The following is an 18,244-nucleotide window of genomic DNA, read 5'->3' as shown; positions in this document are numbered from 1 at the left end:
AAATGGTGACAGCCATGTAAGAGCCCCATGGAGAGACCACTGGGACTCCTTGCCAGTTAGGGAATACACTACTCTATCTGCCTAAGATATTTTACCTACAGAGCCCTGATGGACTCAAGATAGGGTCACAAAAAAATACTCTAGTCATCTCTAGACCTATGCTCCCGATGTGCATCATTCATTTCCCATAAGACAATGGAAGATTTTCTGGGAGAACAGATGGTGGTGGCCCTAAGACTGGAAGACTTCTAACCTTTGACACAACCTTCGATGAATTATTTTTGAGCAAAATAGAAGTCTCTGGCTTTCTTTATATACGCTATTATTTCTTTGCATGGTACTCTGTTCCACCTCAGGTACATAATTCTTCGTGGGTAGAGTACTCCAACTGCCCAGGATACTTCAGGCTAAGCACTAAAATTCTTTAATGTGGAACAAGATATAAAGTTTCCATCAATGAGTGGGCAATTTGTCCCCAAACACATTGCTGTGTATGAGTACAAAACACACAGGCCCTCCACCAGATATAGAACTGATTTACCTTGGTTCATTCACATCAAAAACTCAAAACATGCATGAGCCCTGATTTCACCCTCAAGTATCGCCAAACGCTCAAGGCATGACAACTAAATATAATGTAGTGTCCTGCATCAAATGCTGGAACAGAAAAAGAGCATTATTGGAATAATGCCTTCCTTAGTGAATCTAGAGGCTATTTAATAGTAATATACCAACATCAGTTTCTAAATTGTGGCAAATATAATTATTTAAAGTATTAACTTATTAAAATATTCACCAGCTTTAGAGAAAGCTGAGTATTCAATTATTCTATACTATTTTTGCAGCATTTCTATAAAACTAAAATCATTCTAAAATAAAATTTAAATTATAAAAAAAAATCCCTGACACTTCAGTTTCAGACTGCTTCAGCAGAATAAATCAAGGTTTAAAATAATCAGTGATTTACTATGGCACTTTTTAGCATGTCAGAGACATTAAAAGAAGAGCCCACTGCATTTCATGAAAATTTAAAAATTTTGTGTTGGAAAGGACTTTGTTAAGAGAATAAACTGATAACCTACAGAATGGGAAAAAATATTTCATCTACAATGAAGAACTTGAATGTAAAAAGAACTCCTAAAACTCATGAGTGAAAAGAAAATATCAAATAAATTAGAAAATGGGCAAAAGACACATTTCACTGAAGAGAGTCAGATGGTAAATAAATACAGGAACAATCATTATACACCTATTGTTCCCCCCCCCCTTTTTTAGAGGTGCTAGAGGTAAACCCAGACACACTAGGTAAGCACTCTACCACTGAGCAATATATTCCGGCCCTTTTACACCTACCACAATGACTAAATCAGTGACAACACAAAATGCTGGTGAGAATGCAGAGAAATTGAATCATTCACTTTTTAGTGAGAATTTAAAATGAAAAACAGTTTATGGCTGGGGATGTAGCTCAGTTGTCACATGCACAAGTCCCTGGATTCAATCTCCAGCGAAGGAAGGAAGGAAGGAATGAAGGAAGGAAAGAAGGAAGGAAGGAAGGAAGGGAGGGAGGGAGGGAGGGAGGGGGGAAGGAAGGAAAAACCAGTTCAACTATTTCAGGAAAAACTAAACAGGTAGCTACCCTAAAATCCATAAACTGCATGTCTGGGTAATTTTTCCAATAGCAACAAAGATTTGTGTTCACACAAAAAGCCTGTACACAAATGCTCATAGCAGTATTATTTATTATAGCTAGCATCTAAAAATGCTTTCAAGAGGTCATTAGTTAAGGATGTTGTGGTGCATTCAAACCATGCAATACTATTCAGCAACAAAAAGCTATGAACCACTGATACATGTAACAATGAGGATGATTTTCCACAGAATAATGCTAAGGGAAAAAAAACACTCAAAAGGTTACACATAGCATGATTCCATTTATATACCATTCTTAAAATGACAAAATTATAGACCGAAAATTTATTAGTAGTTACCTAGAGATAAAGAGAGGGGAAGAAAAGGTACAGGTAGATGGCTATGGATTAAAAGAGGCAGTGTAGGTCTGAACATAATCCAAGTGACTCAGTAAACAGAGGCAGGAGGATCACAAGCGAAGCCGGGCTTGGCACTTGATAAATCAGAGGCAAATTCAAGACCAGCCTGGGCAACGTAGCAAGACTGGGTCCCAGAATAAAATAAAAAGGTATGTATGCAGATGTAGCTCAGTGGTAAAGTACTCCTGGGTTCAATCCCCAGTACCAGGTTAAAAAAAAAAAAAAAAAGAGAGAGAGAAAAATTGAGCTTTCAGCGTGATAGCACCTGGAGTACTTACCTTGCCAGGGCAGTTACAGTTCTCATATTCATCAGTCATATTCATCAGTCCCACACATTACAGGAAGGAAACCCAAACAGATATCTACTTTTAGTAAATAGAGGCACTTAACCGAATTCTGACACATACTTACTTTTGTACCCTGTGTAGCAGGCAAGAGGTCAACAAACACCTTCAGGTCTGTAAAACAACACGGTTTATCCCCAAACTTTTTAAAATACTGGAACATTAATTCTTCTGGGTCACCTAAGGGCAGGGAGGGGGGACATTACTATATTATTTCTAACTGAAGCAATTCCTAATTTAAGTTGGAGGTCTAATTTGGAAATATTTCAATTAAAGTGTTGCTTAATGCTTGAATGACAAGGAATAAAAATAAGAGAGGGCTGGATGTATATCGGTTTAAAGTTCACTCTTACGTTTGAGTTTTCAGCTTCCCTGTTATTGTACCTAGGAAATATGAAGCTATCTTATTCAGTTAGAATTTACATAGCAATAAGATTTACATTAAAACTCAAACAAAAACATAAGATTATATGCAAATGTTAAAAACACAGCTTCTCTCCAGTTAGAAAATTTAAACCTGAATTTAAGAGAACTACCAGTTCATTTTAATTTCCTTCCAATTAAAAGCAAAATAAAATAAAAATAGAAAAATAAAATGTTCCCAAACTGACATAAGATTTAAGAAACAAGAATTTTTTTTAAAAAATATATTTTTTAGTTGTCAATGGATCTTTATTTATTTATTTTTATGTGGTGCTGAGAATCAAATCCAGTGCCTCACTGATGCTAGGCAAGTGCTCTACCACTGAGCCACAACGCCAAACCCGAAACAAGGATTTTTAATAAAAGGTTTCTGTAAGATTGTATGTCTAAATTCCTTTTTCTATTCTTTGTTCAGAAATACCCATGCTTTAACCAGATTTTCAAACAACTCTGTGACTCAAAAGAAACTAAGAATCATTCACTGGTCTGGCAAAAAAAATTTATGGCTACTAGACAAATTCACATTTGCAAGATGGGGGCTGATAAGACCCAGGGGTAGATAAAGCAGGTATCAAGGTATTCAGACACTTTTAAATTCAGCTTTGCAAAGAAAATATGGGCACTTTCATTTGCAGATCTGGAAATAGCATAGACTGAAGTTACTGAAGTAAACCAAAAGAGAGAAGCCAAGGCTGAGGAGGAAGCTCATGTAGGGCATTTGCCTAGCATGTGGAAGGTACTGGGTTTGATCCTCACTGCAAAAAAAGAAAAAGAAAAAAAGAGGAAGAAAGAGAAATCAGCACGGAATTGAAAACTGGCTATGAATAAGCTACGACAGGAATGCTAGAAAAGTGCACAGTTAATTTTAGAAAGTTCTGCCAAGGATATTGAATAATTAAAAAGGACAGAGATGTTCTAGAACAGATTTCAAATACTGGAGTGCTCATTATATCAGAACAACTGGGCTCCCCAAAAAAACCTCTTAACTTTTTTGTTGTGTTTTTTTTTAATATTTATTTTTTAATTATAGGTGGACACAGTATCTTTATTTTACTTTCATGTGGTGCTGAGGATCGAACCCAGTGCCTCACACATGCCAGGCGAGTGCTCTACTTCTGAGCCATAACCCTAGCGTTTATTTAACTTTTAACAAGGACAAAGCTTTGATATCAATAAATGGGGAAAAATAGTTTCATCGGAGCTTTCTCCTTAAAAATGAAGCTGAGGGGGACTGGGATTGTGGCTCAGTGTCAGAGTGCTTGCCTTGCACATGTGGGGTCCTGGGTTCAAAACTCAGCACCACATAAAAATAAATAAATAAAGATATTCTGTCTGTGTATAACTAAAAAAAAAAAAAAAGAAGAAGAAGCTGAGAGCTGGGGTTGTAGTTTGGCAGTAGAGAGTTTGCCTAGCATGTGTGAAGCACAGGGCTTGATCCTTAGCACCATATGTAAACAGATAAATTAATTCATTAATAATAAAGAGATACGGTGTCCATCTACGATACACACACACACACACACACACACACACACACACATAAAATGAAGCTGACCAATGGAGAGTTCATTATCTTAAATTTAGCAAAAGTTGGGCTGGGAATATAGCTCAGTTGGTAGACTGCTTGCCAAGCATACAAAGGCCCTGAGTTCAATCCCCAGCACCACCAAAAAAAAAAAAAAAGAAATTAAAAATTAAAAATTAGCAAATATCAGGTATTATTAAAACTGTAAGGTAATTTTCAGTATGAGATAAGGTAATTTATATATAAGGTAATTATAAGGTAATTTTCAGTATGCTTTTGGCAGGGGGGTCATTTTTCCAACAAAATCATGAACTAGCACAATATAACATCTTACATTTCTGATTCAATGAGATGCTAAGAAACTAATTTATAAAACATTTAAGGGCTTCATTAAATTTCCTAATGCTTTACTATTGGTATCAATCTTTGCTCCCTTTATAAATTTAAACTTAAAAAAAAAAAAAAAAAGAAGAAGAAATTTAAAATTTCTCTTTAGCTGCTAACTGCTCTAATTCTGTCCAGTAGTCCTTTGTCATTAGTTTTGTGAGTGCTTGGAACAGATTTAAGACAACTTTTCGTCTACTTCACGAAATCCTAAAACTCTTACAAACCTGGCAATTTTTATTGGAACTGATTTAACTTTACTGTGTTAGCAACAGCTCTGATGGAACAGGAAAAAATGAAAACATTAGGCCAAATTGAATGAGTAACAGAGAAATAATTTTGTAAGTGATCCATTCATTAGTAAATATTCTCAGATAATAAAGATGTTTCCTTCCTCAACATGACTTTCTCAGTATAGGCCTCAGATAATGAATACTGCACTCTAATACTAAGGGTATCCCTGTATCTTCTCCAGGTTTCCCAAATATCATATTTTCTTACCTAGTTTATATTCATCATTACAACCTTGACTTCGTAAGCGCCTGATCAGCTCCAATTTAGCTAGATGTGGTCCGCGGAGATGGCGAGAACTTTTAGATTCTTCTGTTATCCGATCTTCTATAAACTTCACAGCCTCTTCCGCAGAATAATGTACTTCTCCTTCTAAAGAGCTAGATATAAACACATGAAAAAAGATGTTATTGTCTCTACTATCCTTCCCCAAGTTAAAAGTCAAATTAAATTATTAAGAAAAAATTTTCAAACAAGAAACAACACCTTGATAATTATAAAACAATAAAAATGGTTAGTGTGGTGGCACACACCTGCAATCCCAGTAAATCTAATTCCCAGTAACCTTGAGAAGCTGAGGCAGGAGGATCCTGAGTTTAAAGCCAGCCTTAGCAAATTACCAAGGTACTAAGCAACTCAGTGAGACTCTGTCTCTAGATAAAATACAAAATAGGGCTGGTGATGTGGCTGAGTGGTCAAGTGCCCCTGAATTCAATACCCAGCGCGTGCGCGCACACACACACACACACACACACACACACACACACACAAAGCGGGAAGGGGGGGGATTCTTACTTTCAAAGGAACATATTATAATACAGAAAAGGAGAGTTAAAATGGCTGACAATGAAATTTTAAGCTACCACATATTAAAAAGTGACACTATTGGGCTGGGGATGTGACTCAAGCGGTAGCGCGCTCGCCTGGCATGTGTGCAGCGCGGGTTCGGTCCTCAGCACCACATACAAACAAAGATGTTGTGTCCGCCGAAAACTAAAAAAAAATAAATATTAAAAAAGTTCTCTCTCTCTCTCTTTAAAAAAAAATAAATAAATGACACTATAGCTGGGTGTGGTGGCACACACCTGTAATACTATCAACTCAGGAGGCTGAGGCAGGACGATTGCAATTTCAAAGCCAGACTCAGCAACTGAGAGAGGAGGCTCTAAGCAACACAACAAGAACCTATTTCTAAATTAAGGGTTAAAAAATGGAAAGAGTCAGGGGTCTGGATGTAGCTCAGTGGTTAGGTGCCCCTGGGTTCAATCCCCAGTACCAAAAACAAACAAATAAACAAACAAACAAAAAAGCCACTATAATTCAGGAAAAAAGATGACTTACTGTTCACCTTCAGCAGGAGGAGTCCAGGCCTCTTCAATCAGTCGAAAGACAGAATCGAAATAAGTCAGATAGAACTGCCAGTCATCTGAGCTAAAATCAGATTGAATGATGCACACAGGATTAAACCCAAGTTGTGACAAATCTGCCTTAGGAACCATGATGTTAACTTAATTTTCTAAGTTTTAGTTTCGTATATGCCAAGAATAATCCACCCCTCCCTCTGCAGCCCTAAAAGGGCAGCACTCCAGTGTCACTTTCAAAGTAAAAACTTGAAACAGACTACTCTGTACTTCAATAAAATGACCAGGTCTAGAAAACTAATATTCCTAACAGAAAACTCCCCACACAGCACTATCAAAATGGAGATGGCATAGGTAGGAAGGAAGCCTTATTTTAAGCTTCATTGAATTTGACAAATAATAATTTTCAACATTCATTCTCAAGACTCAACTAATATTTAGCATCACGGTGGCAAAAGTACCATTATCTCTCTTTACTAAAAGATGAAGGCTCATTGAAAACACATCTAGGACATAACTACAAGAATATTCTATGCCCAGCAATCTCAAAATACACAAATAAAATGTGTCTACAGTGAAGTCTTAAAGCCTCACTGTAGTCTCATAGCACAAAAAGCAGCATCTACTCACTTTTTTAGTAAGAGGCGCCTGGAAAGGGCATTACACTCTGGCCACCTGCTCAGCTTCTTATACATAGCCATGCATTTATTTTCCCGACTCTGAATCTCACTCGTCAGCTTCTCTGCAATTAAAATTTACAGAAGTTGGTGAACTGCTTTCATTTCTACTTACAACCAGAATAAAGTCAAATCACAAGAAAAATGTCACATTTTTTCATTCACACTCTAAGAAAATATTACCACTATTAGCTATAAATTACTATTTTATAATAGTTATTTTGCTAAAGAGAAAAAAATACATTATGGAATTTTTGTTGTTGTTATTTTCAGACAGAGTCTCAATGTTACCCAAGATGGCTTCAACTTCAAAATCTTCCTGACCCAGCCTTATAAGCATGCACGATAGCATATGCAGGAAAAAGTATATTTCTGACCCTAAAGTTTTATAACTTTCTCAGTAAAACACAAGGATCCACAATATATTGGGCTGAGGATTGAGTATGTGGGACAGGCTTATAAAACTCAATAGTAATGGGCGAGTGGTTGCGCATGCCTATAATCCCAGCAGCTCAGAAGGCTGAGACTGGAGGAGAGCAAGTTCAAAGCCAGGCTCAGCAATAACAAGGCGCTAAACAACTTAGTGAGATCCTGACTCTAAATAAAATACAAAATAGGCCTGGGATGTGGCTGAATGGTTGAGTGCCCCTGAGTTCAATCCCCGTTACTCAAAACAAACAAACAAAAAAACAACAGTATCTAAAGACTGGTAAAATTTATTCAACCTGTATAGTCCTAAAACATTAAGGAGGGTTGGGCTGATAGGATAAGCAAAGTGAAATGGAAGACAAAAATGAGAAGTGATTGAGTTTTTCCCAACTATTAGGAACAGGATAAAAAATGGGACTATAGTACTGACCAGATAAGATTTGCCTGGTCCTTTGAGGATAGTTTAGCAAATTAGGATAATAATAATTACATTATTAATTTCCTGTACAGAATCTAAATTTTAATTATCCATAGATTTATAATCTAGCTAAATAAAAATAGAATGGTAGAATTTTACCCATCTGTAAAAATGCTAAAGTTAGAAAATAAGTTACAATAAAAATAACAATGGGGGGATTCCATCTCTTGGGTCCCCTTCTTCCTCCGGGAGAAGTCTTTTCTGCTGTCCTTTAATAAAGCCTCTACTTTCCACTCTGGGAAAAAAAAAAAAAAATGGGGCTGGGGATGTGGCTCAAGCGGTAGCGCACTCGCCTGGCATGCGTGCGGCCCGGGTTCGATCCTCAGCACTACAAAGATGTTGTGTCCGCCGAAAACTAAAAAATAAATATTAATAAAATAAAATAACAATAGGGCTGGGGTTGTGATTAGTGGTAGAGCAACTGCCTAGCAGGTGCAAGGCCCTGGGTTTGATCCTCAGCACCACATAAAAATAAATAAATAAAATAAAGGTACTGTGTCCAACTAAAACTAAAAAATAAATATTAAGAAAATTTAAATAGGGGCTGGGGATGTGGCTCAAGCGACAGCGCGCTCGCCTGGCATGCGTGCAGCCCAGGTTCGATCCTCAGCACCACATACAAAGATGTTGTGTCCGCCGAGAACTAAAATAAATAAATATTTAAAAATTCTCTCTCTCTCTCTCTCTCTCCTCTCTCTAAAAAAAAAAAAAAAAAAAAAAAAAAAAAAAAAAAAAAAAAAAAAAATTAAATAATAATTTCTATATTCCACACAATTTAATAGCATTAATTTCAATACTGTATATAATCTACTAAAGGATACATATGCCTGTATTAAACAAAGTCGTTTTATGAATGCACCTAATGAAAGATATGGGGCTACTCATATACAGTTAGTTATTCTCACTGACTGTGAATGAACCATTGAAAAAATGTTTAAATTAAAAAACAAAAAAAAACCCCACACCTGTAATTCCAGCAACTCAGGAGGCTGAGGCAGGAGGATAGCAAGTTTCAAGCCAGCCTCTGCAACTAAGCAAAGCTCTAAGCTACTTGATGAGACCCTAACTCAAAATAAAAAAATAAAAAGGGCTGGGGATGTAACTTAGTGGTAAAGGGGCTCCAGGTTTAACCCCCAGTACCAAAAAATAAAATGGAGGGGAACATGTACCTTTTGAAGGATATAAAGAACTAGTAAATGAAAGAGAATCCGGGGTAGGTGTTTAGATATAGGATACCTTCCACACTCCTTGAATTTTCTGAATCCAAAAATTATTTTCAATTAAAAAATAGTTTAGATGGGATATAATTATATCCCGTCTGATTCAAATGTAATAAATAAATAAATAAATAAATAAATAAATTTTTAAAAGAAGTAGTTCAGGGGCTAGAGATATAGCTCAGCCGGCAGAGTGCTTGTCTCGCACGCAGAAGACTCTGGGTTCAATCCCCAGCACCACACAAAAAATAAATAAATAAAAAGTAGTTTAGGTGCACACACCTGATATCCAAGCACCTCAGGAGGCTGAGGCAGGAGGATTGGGAGTTCTAAGCCAGCCTCAGCAAAAGCGAGGCACTAATCAACTCAGTGACACCCTGTTTCTAAATAAAATACAAAATAGGGCTGAGCTCAGTGGTCAAGTGCCCCTAAACTAAATCCCTGGTAACTCCCCCACAAAAAATAATTTAGGGCTAGGGTTGTAGCTCAGTGGGAGTGCTTGCTTTGCATGCATGATGCGCTGGGTTCAATCCTAAGAATCACATAAAAATAAATAACATAAAGGTATTGGGTTCATCTACAACTAAAAAAGACAGTTGTTTAGCTGGGCATGGTGGCTTGTGACTGTAATCCCAACATTAAGAGGTTGAGGCAGGAGGATCACAAATTGGAGACCAATCTCAGAGCTTACCAAGGCAGGCCCTAAGCATTCAGTGAGAATTTGTTTCAAAATAAAAAATAAAAAGAGCTGGGAATGTAGCTCAGTGGTTAAATGCCCATGGGTTTAATCCCTGGTACAAAATATAACAAGGTGACAATCATACATGATTCTTTTATATCTTCATATCTTTGTTTCTGTATGAGGAAGGACTTTCTTCATATAGAGGATTCAATTAACAATTTTCCTGTCTTAACAGGAAAAAATACTCTAAGAAAACTTTAACAGGGGCCTGGGATTATAGCTCAGTGGTGGAGCACTTGCCTCTCACATGTGAGGCACTGGGTTCAATCCTCAGCACCACATAATAATAAATGTATTGTGTCTGTTTACAATTAAAAATAAAAATTAAAAAAAAAAGGAAAACTTTAATAGTTACCTCCTAATTTCCCTCTAATGACATCCAAGGCTTCCTGATACTTTCCCAGTCGTTCCAAGATCATGTAATAAAGTTCAACCTTGTAGAAGAAATAAACAAGTGTAATCATTGAAACTTTTCAATAAAAGATAGTCATATGAAAGTTTTTAAAATAATAGAAAATGATACTATCTTCTAATGAGAAGAAGCTGTTGGAAACTGCCACACAGGAGCTGAGCATCCCTTAGCTTTGAGTGATGAAAATGTGGAGACTGGTTTCCCTGACAGGGAGGAAAGTAGATCCCCATTTCCACTCAGCAGAAGAGCACAGCTTTGGGAGTGGGCATTACCTAGTGCAAGCGGGCTGCCCCTTGTATCATTACCCCTCTGCCTAATATGAACGGAATGTTCTTTTGAACAGCCTCCCCCAATAAAACCTGGGTTTGAGGCATGCCCCCTGTTTCTTTCCTGCCTTGCCTCCTTTGTGGGAGCTGGGTCAGAGGGGCCATCACAGAACCCAAAGAAAAAAGTATAGAAAAGTCTGTGTCATTAATTTGTGTTAGCCCAGTTCTCCTGGAGTGACCCTGACTGGTTTAGTAGTGTGTTGTGAAAGATAGTAATAATCAGACAACAGTGTCTTCCCCATGCATACACATCTCAGCTTGCAATATTTGCTAGAGACAGCTCAGTGTTCATTAAACCTAAGCAGAGAGCTTCCAAAGCTTCACGTATACAGAAAGGACAAGACTGGAAACCCAGCTATACAGTTGAACAAAACAAAAGTACATAATTTTGCAATTCAAAATAGTGGTACAAAATAATGGAATCACAAGAGTTGGGCTTAAAACACTCACTTCAGCCTCAGCTTCTATCTTGTCCTCTTTCACCATTTTTTCTACCATTCTCTCAGCAAGGGGCAGAAACATCGTTTTTGAGAGGTTTTCATCCTGTGCTGATATAGACTAGAAGAGGGAAGATACATATTGAATTCTAATTCTCTGCTTGAACTATTCAATATTATCATGAAGACCATTACTGTGATTCTGGCACACACTTATCAATCCACTATGTCATATTTTAGACCTAATCTAAATCTGCCAAAGTTATACATTATAGAGTAGTTGGCTTTACAAGAGATTTCTTTACTAAAGATTCATCATCCTACCAGGTGTGGTGTGGTGTACCCCTCCTGTAATTCCAGCTACTCAATCAGCTGAGGCAGAAGGATTCCAGTTTGAGACTAGCCTAGGCAATTCAGTGAGAACGTGTCTCAAAATAAAAAATAAAAAGGGCAGAGGATGTAACTCAGAGGTAGAACCCCCACTGGGTTCAATTCCCAAAGCTACCAAAAAAAAAAAAAAAAAAAGAATCACTACCCCATGCATTCTTGAAATACAGCACTTCCATGATATGACATAACTTTTAAATAGGTTTTTCATAGATTTCTCTAGAAATATGTAAAGATCAAGGATATCATCACGTGTTTGAAAAAGAAAGCTTTATGGATTTTTTTTTTTCTTAAGCCCCCTCATGTATTTTTTTTTTTTTTTTTTAAAGTTGTTAACAGGGCTGGCATTATGGCTCAGAGGTAGAGCACTCGCCTATCATGTATGAGGCACTGGGTTCAATCCTCAGCACCACATAAAAATAAAACAGATTTTAATAGAACTAAAAAATAAATATTAAAAAAAATATGCTAACATATTGAGAAGAGAAATGTCAATTCCTCTTATTCCTGCACTTTATTATTAATTAGTTAATTTAAATTGATAATTAAAATTAACACATTAGTAATTTTAACATTGTTGGAGATTTCGCTCAGAACTCACCCCTTGCAAACAACTTTTCAAGGTAAATATTATAAAGAAACTAAGGTTAAGACATTCCCCTAAAAGCTCTATAAGTCATGTGGTAAAAGCCACATGTATCTGAAGGCAGACATGTCTGACCCCAGAACATCTGTTCTTAATCACATTTTACCTCCTTCCTCCCTACCCTTTCCTACATAAAAATCTCACTTTGATCCTTACAGCAGTTCTGGGAGATAACTGTCTCCATTCTGCAAAAGAGCAAACTGAGGCTCAGAAAGGAGAAATGCTTAAGCAAGACCACCCAGTTCAATGCCCTGCTCACTAACATACAGTATTGTCTTTAAAATAAACATCAGATTAAAATACCAAACACTTCCAGTTAACTTGATCAAATAACCCAGCAATGGATCAAAGCCCCAGGAAATACACCATGCTGCATACAAATAAACTAATATATAAACTCATAAAGAATACCAAATATCCCCAATTTAAAAAGTCAACTGATAGGCCAGCACAATGGCACATGCCTGTAAACCCAGCTACCTGTGAGGCTGAGGTAGGAAGATTGCAATTAGTCCAGCCTTGAGAACTTAATAAGGCCCCGTCTTTAAATAAAAAGTAAAATGAAAGTACTGGTGATGTAGATCTGTGATAGAGTACCCCTGGGTTCAATCCCCACTACCAGGGTTTAAAAAAATAAAATAAAAAAAAAAAAATCAACTGACAATACGTAAAGTCCTTGTTTGATACACACTGCAATTCATTACCCAAGAAATTCAGAAGACACATTAATATGATGATTTTAAAGACAAACATCAATTCCATTCTGAATGCCATACTCACTTGCATAATTAAGCTCATCACAGACCAAAAGTAGTAAGGGTTTTTGGGGACAATCTTATACAGAGCCATGCCAGCCTGAAAGACAGAGAGCCATAAATACTTAATTCAGAAAACATATGGAGACCAATTAATAACCTAGATATGTGGCAAGAAGTTTCCCAAAGGAACTGCAACATAATTAAAAATCCCAGTTGGTTTAAGTGCCTAGTAACCTGGTGGCTACAGCAAAAGAAGTAATCACAAAGGTGAATTTTTACATCACGAGTGATATTTCACCAAATGCAATTCAGTGTAGTTCTAGTAACAACCAAGCAAACACAAAATTTGAATTATAAATGTATATCAATAAACAGTCTTTACTGAAGACACCACATTAGCCAATTATAATAAAACAAATAAGCAAAAAACACCACATAGTATATTTGAACTTAAAAATCAGAAACAAATCACTATAACTTTAAAAAATAATTATTAGGAAAATACTCAAATTCTTTCAATATATCACTAAGAGCTAATCCTTTCACACTGAAATGTATAATATGCTAATACTTCAAAGCAAGGACAGCACAAAAGAGTGAAATACATCTATTCAAATAACTGAAAAATCTGTCCATAATTAGCCAACTAGCAATTGAAGCTAAGAACTCCATCAGCTAATTATCATAGTTGCTACTTTATATCTTTTAAACTTTCACCAATCATCAGTCTACTTCCAAAATTACATGGAGCCCCATAAGGCAGAAGAAACTATGCCTGCCAAAGATACAAAGATTTGAGTCTCTGTCCCAAAGGTTTAGCATGCACAAAGCCTTGGGTTCAATTCCCAGCACTGCCATTAAAAAAAAAAAAAAAAAAAAAAAAACACCTAGGAAAAGAAGAAAGTATACAAATAACTAAAATTTACTTAGTGATAAAAATAAATGTCACGGGGCTGGGATTGTGGCTCAGCACTCTAGCACATGGGAGGCCCTGGGTTCGATCCTCAGCATCACATAAAAATAAATAAATAGGTAGATAGATAGATAAATGTCACAAGCTTATAATCCCAGCTACTTGGGAAGCTGCAGCAGGAGGATTGCTAGTTGAAAGATAGCCTTGGGCAACTTAGTGTCTCAAAATAAAATAAACAGGGCTAGAGATATAAATCAGTAGTAGAGTACTTGTTAGCACGCAATACCTGGGTTCAATCCCCAGTGCCCAAAAATAAATAAATAAAATTTATAAAATTGTCATATACTAAACGCTATGCTAGGAGCGGGGCAAGGTGGTACTTGCCTATAATTCCAGCAACTTGGAAGGCTGAGGCAGGTGAATTACAAGTTCAAAGCCAGGCTGAGCAATTTAGCAAGATCCTGACCCAAAATAAAAATTTTAACAAAAGGACTTGGAATGTATATTAGTGGTAAAGCCCCTGGGTTCAATCCCCACTACAAAAAAATAAAAATAAACAAAAAACCAAAAACATCATGCTAGTTGTTTCCAGAAAATGTAAGGTTTATTTCCTTTCCTCTTCTTTAAGGAAAAATGTGTTGTCCCCAAGAAAGGATTACAACTTTTTTAACAGATTGAGTTGGTGTAGCATATTCTTTTTCAGGGAGTACAGGAAATTGAACTCAGGGAAACTGAACTATGAATCACATGCCCAGCCCTATTTGTATTTTATTTAGCAACAGGATCTCAATGAGTTGCTTAGTGCCTTGCTGTTGCTGAGGCTGGCTTTGAACCCCCCCAGGCGTGAACTATAGGGCCCAGCTGGTGTGGTATATTCTTGGTTATCAAAAATACTCATGTAGCTTTGGGATTTCAATTGGTAAATATGATGTGTGGGAAAGCATGATACTACAATCTCATTCACACAAAATGGAAATGTTGTGTATGTATACATATAACCTGTGGGGATGCATCCAAATAAGCTGTTTATGAGTGGATAACTTTGTTCTTTGCTTGTGTTTCTATTTTTCCTTTAATGCACATATTACTTTTAAAAAAAATAAGCTATTTTTAAACCTTTTTTTTTTTTTTTAAAAAAAAGCCTCTCTCAAGGGCTGGGGATGTGGCTCAAGCGGTAGCATGCTCGCCTGGCATGCGTGCGGCCCGGGTTCGATCCTCAGCACCACATACAAACAAAGATGTTGTGCCCGCCGAAAACTAAAAAATAAATATCAAAAAATTCATTCTCTCTCTTTCTCTCTCTCTCTCTCTCTTAAAAAAAAAAAAAAAAAAAGCCTCTCTCAAGTAGCACTCCTCCATATAGACCATGAAAGTCAAACAGAATGTCTTTCCTAGATTGGGGGTAAGGATAAATATTCAAGTATATTTGAATAGTTAAATAGGTATGTCAAATATGAGTAGGGAAAAAATTAGTCTGAAAAAAAAACCAAAACATTAAAGAAAGTAAGTCAAGATGGTTAGAGTACTTGCCTAGCATGCAGGAGGCCCTGGGTGAGAGCCCCAAAATGGATGGAAAGAAAGAAGGAAAACAGGCAGAAAATCAAAGGACATCTGAGAGTAAGGGGAAAGGGTTGAGAGGTAGAGTTACCTTTGTTGTAAAGATTTCAAAAAGGAGCCTCCATGGAGTAGGGAAATGATAAATACAAAACTATATTCCTCAAGGAAGAGTATGTCAGCAGTACAGCAGAGAGACAAAATAGGAAGAAAGGAAAGAAGAGCGGATGAGGCGCTAAACCAGGATGAAGTAGATCAAATAAAAAAAACTAAAAGCACTGCAGAGGCGGAATCAAGATGATGTGTTGACGGAATGAATATACAGGATAAGATAAAGCACCTGGGATGATTTGAGGTGCCTAACAGGGTTCACATACTCTGGAGGTAAAGAATGGGAAGTGTCAGAAAGTTCATTTTCCTTATTTGGGAAAAGGAAACATTTTTATGATGACATTCCTAAAGAAAAAAGACTGCAGAATATCGGAAATTACTATAAAAATTTAATATAAAATAAAACAAAACTTTCAGGTCCATACCCTGTCATCTTGCAGACTTGCAGAAGATCTGCTGATACAGAAAATTTTGATGATAGACAAGTTTTTAAAACATGGCTCTAAGTTGGTGACTCAGAACAGGAAAAGGAAAGTCTAACTAAGGTACAAATGAATGAATGACAACTCTTCATTTACGGTGGTTTAAAATATTACCTGTCAAGCATATGATTTGGAGTAAATTTTCTGATTCCCTGGCTTCCTTTCCTCCAACCTCCAGATATTATGCTGATAATACTCTAGGCAATGGGGATTCAGCATTGAACAAAACAAACAAAAGCCTTCACTCTCATGAAACATGACTTTAATGTCATGTGTAAAATACCTATTACCTTTGACTGACATGTTACATTCAAAATAAACATGTGTGTTTGGGCGGCGGGGGGGGGGGGGGTTAAAGAATTTTAAACTACCTTTTAAACAACAAAGGTAGTTTGAAAATTACACATTCCAGGCTGAGGATGTGGCTCAGTATAGAGCACTTGCCTAGCATGAACAAGGATTTATCCAAGCAGAACAAAAAATAAATAAATAAAATAAAAGAAAGAAAATTAGACTACTTCATTCTTCCAATATATCAGAATGGAATAATGCAAAAGCAATATATGGTTAAACTATATTAAATAAACAACTTAACTTGTTAAACCACACTAAAGCAGTATCTCCAAAAACAAAGAATGTATATACTCCTGGCAACATGTCAAGCTAAGCTATACAAAAATGAAACCTAGCTCTATGTTAAAGCAGTATGGATTTCTTTTCCTTTTATCAAAATTTACATGAATATCATTACTTTATGAACTCATCATTTTTCATGAATGTGTGTATATACACAGTACATGTGTATTCTACTGGAACATAAAATTAACATGTTTTTTTAAAAATATATAAATCAAGAAGAAAGCAACCATAGCTTTATACCCTGGTAACATTTTGGCACATACTTTAAGAAACTTTGTTTAAAATATATTTCCAAGGCCAGGGTTGTGACTCAGTGATAGAGCGCTTGTCTACCATGCGTGAGGCACTGGGTTCAATCCCTAGCACCACATAAAAATAAAAACAAATAAAATAAAGGTATTATGTACATCTACAACTAAAAAAATATTACAAACACACACACACACACACACACATTCATTTCCAGCTGGGCATGTGGTGCACACCTATAACTGCAACAGCTCAGGAGGCTCAGAGGATCACAAGTTTAAGATCAGCCTCAGCAACTTGACAGGGCCCTAAGCAATTTAATGAGAGCCTGTCTCAATAAAAAATAAAAAGGGCTGGCGGGGGGGGGGCGGGGGGGCGGGGGGCGGGTATGGCTCAAAGGTAACCTGGGTTATATCCCCGGTACCAAAATTATATTACACACACACACACACACTTTTTTCCTGCCTAGAAGTAGAAATGTCATTAAGAATTTATATGTATCAGACTGGGGTTGTGGCTCAGAGGTAGAGCACTCGCCTGGCATGTGTGAGGCACTGGGTTCGATCCTCAGCACCATATAAAAATAAAGATATTGGGTCCACCTATAACTAAAAACTAAATATTAAAAAAAAGAATTTATATGTATAGATATGTCTCTACTGACAATTTTTTTATTTTACATTAAAATAAAATGACAATCTCTGAATACTTTTCTTGAAAAAAATCAATAAATTATGATAAATTTTTTAAAGGAATTACATTTGGACAAAAAAGAAATTCTTCTAATTTGAAACCTGCATAAAGGAATGTAAATATTGATTTTAAGGAGTAAGTATTTACAATAACATGGTATCCTTTACCCTACCTTTTTAGCAATTATTATAGTTTGATATTTCAGATAAATAATAAGATAAAATAAAAAAGCTTTGCTTTCAGAAGGCATCGTATCCACAAAAAAGCAATTCTTTTTTGTTGGGCCAAGGATTTTTTTTTTACCCAGGGGCGCTTAACCACAGATACACATCCCCAGTACCCTACCCTTTTTTTAAATGAGTCATAAAAAAAAAAAAATTAATTTTTTTAGTTTTAGGTGGACACAATATCTTTATTTTACATTTATGTGGTGCTGAGGATCGAAGCCGGTGCCCCGTGCATGCTAGGCGAGCACTCTACCACTGAGCCACAACCCCAGCCCCTAAATGAGTCATTTTTTAAAATGTGATTTTATTTTTTTATACCTTTATTTTATTTATTTTATGTGGTGATGAAGAAAAGAACCCAGTGACTCACATATCCTAGGCAAGCGCTCTAACACTGAGCTACAACTGTAGCCTCCCCAGTCCTTTTTTATACCTTATTTAAATTGAGGAGGCTGGCTTTGAACTTGCAATTCTCCTGCTCAGACTCC

General features: G+C 36.5%; 1 protein-coding gene across 2 annotated transcripts in view; it reads right to left on the bottom strand.

Moving 5' to 3' along the window:
• Positions 1-18,244, bottom strand: part of Naa25 (N-alpha-acetyltransferase 25, NatB auxiliary subunit) — a 73,830-nt gene that overhangs the window by 36,491 nt on the left and 19,095 nt on the right. For both annotated transcript variants that reach the window (XM_076854117.2, XM_076854202.2), the window contains exons 5-11: positions 12,911-12,985; positions 11,111-11,218; positions 10,278-10,356; positions 7,010-7,121; positions 6,360-6,449; positions 5,229-5,398; positions 2,463-2,575 (exon numbers count right to left, since the gene is read on the bottom strand). In XM_076854117.2, the coding sequence (XP_076710232.1) occupies positions 2,463-2,575; positions 5,229-5,398; positions 6,360-6,449; positions 7,010-7,121; positions 10,278-10,356; positions 11,111-11,218; positions 12,911-12,985 (747 nt within the window). The remainder of the gene's footprint in view (positions 1-2,462; positions 2,576-5,228; positions 5,399-6,359; positions 6,450-7,009; positions 7,122-10,277; positions 10,357-11,110; positions 11,219-12,910; positions 12,986-18,244) is intronic.

Source organism: Callospermophilus lateralis, chromosome 1 (genome assembly GCF_048772815.1).
Source record: "Callospermophilus lateralis isolate mCalLat2 chromosome 1, mCalLat2.hap1, whole genome shotgun sequence".
Taxonomy (NCBI): domain Eukaryota; kingdom Metazoa; phylum Chordata; class Mammalia; order Rodentia; family Sciuridae; genus Callospermophilus; species Callospermophilus lateralis.
Note: the sequence above shows the minus strand (reverse complement) of the source record. Positions and strands in the feature narration are given on the sequence as shown.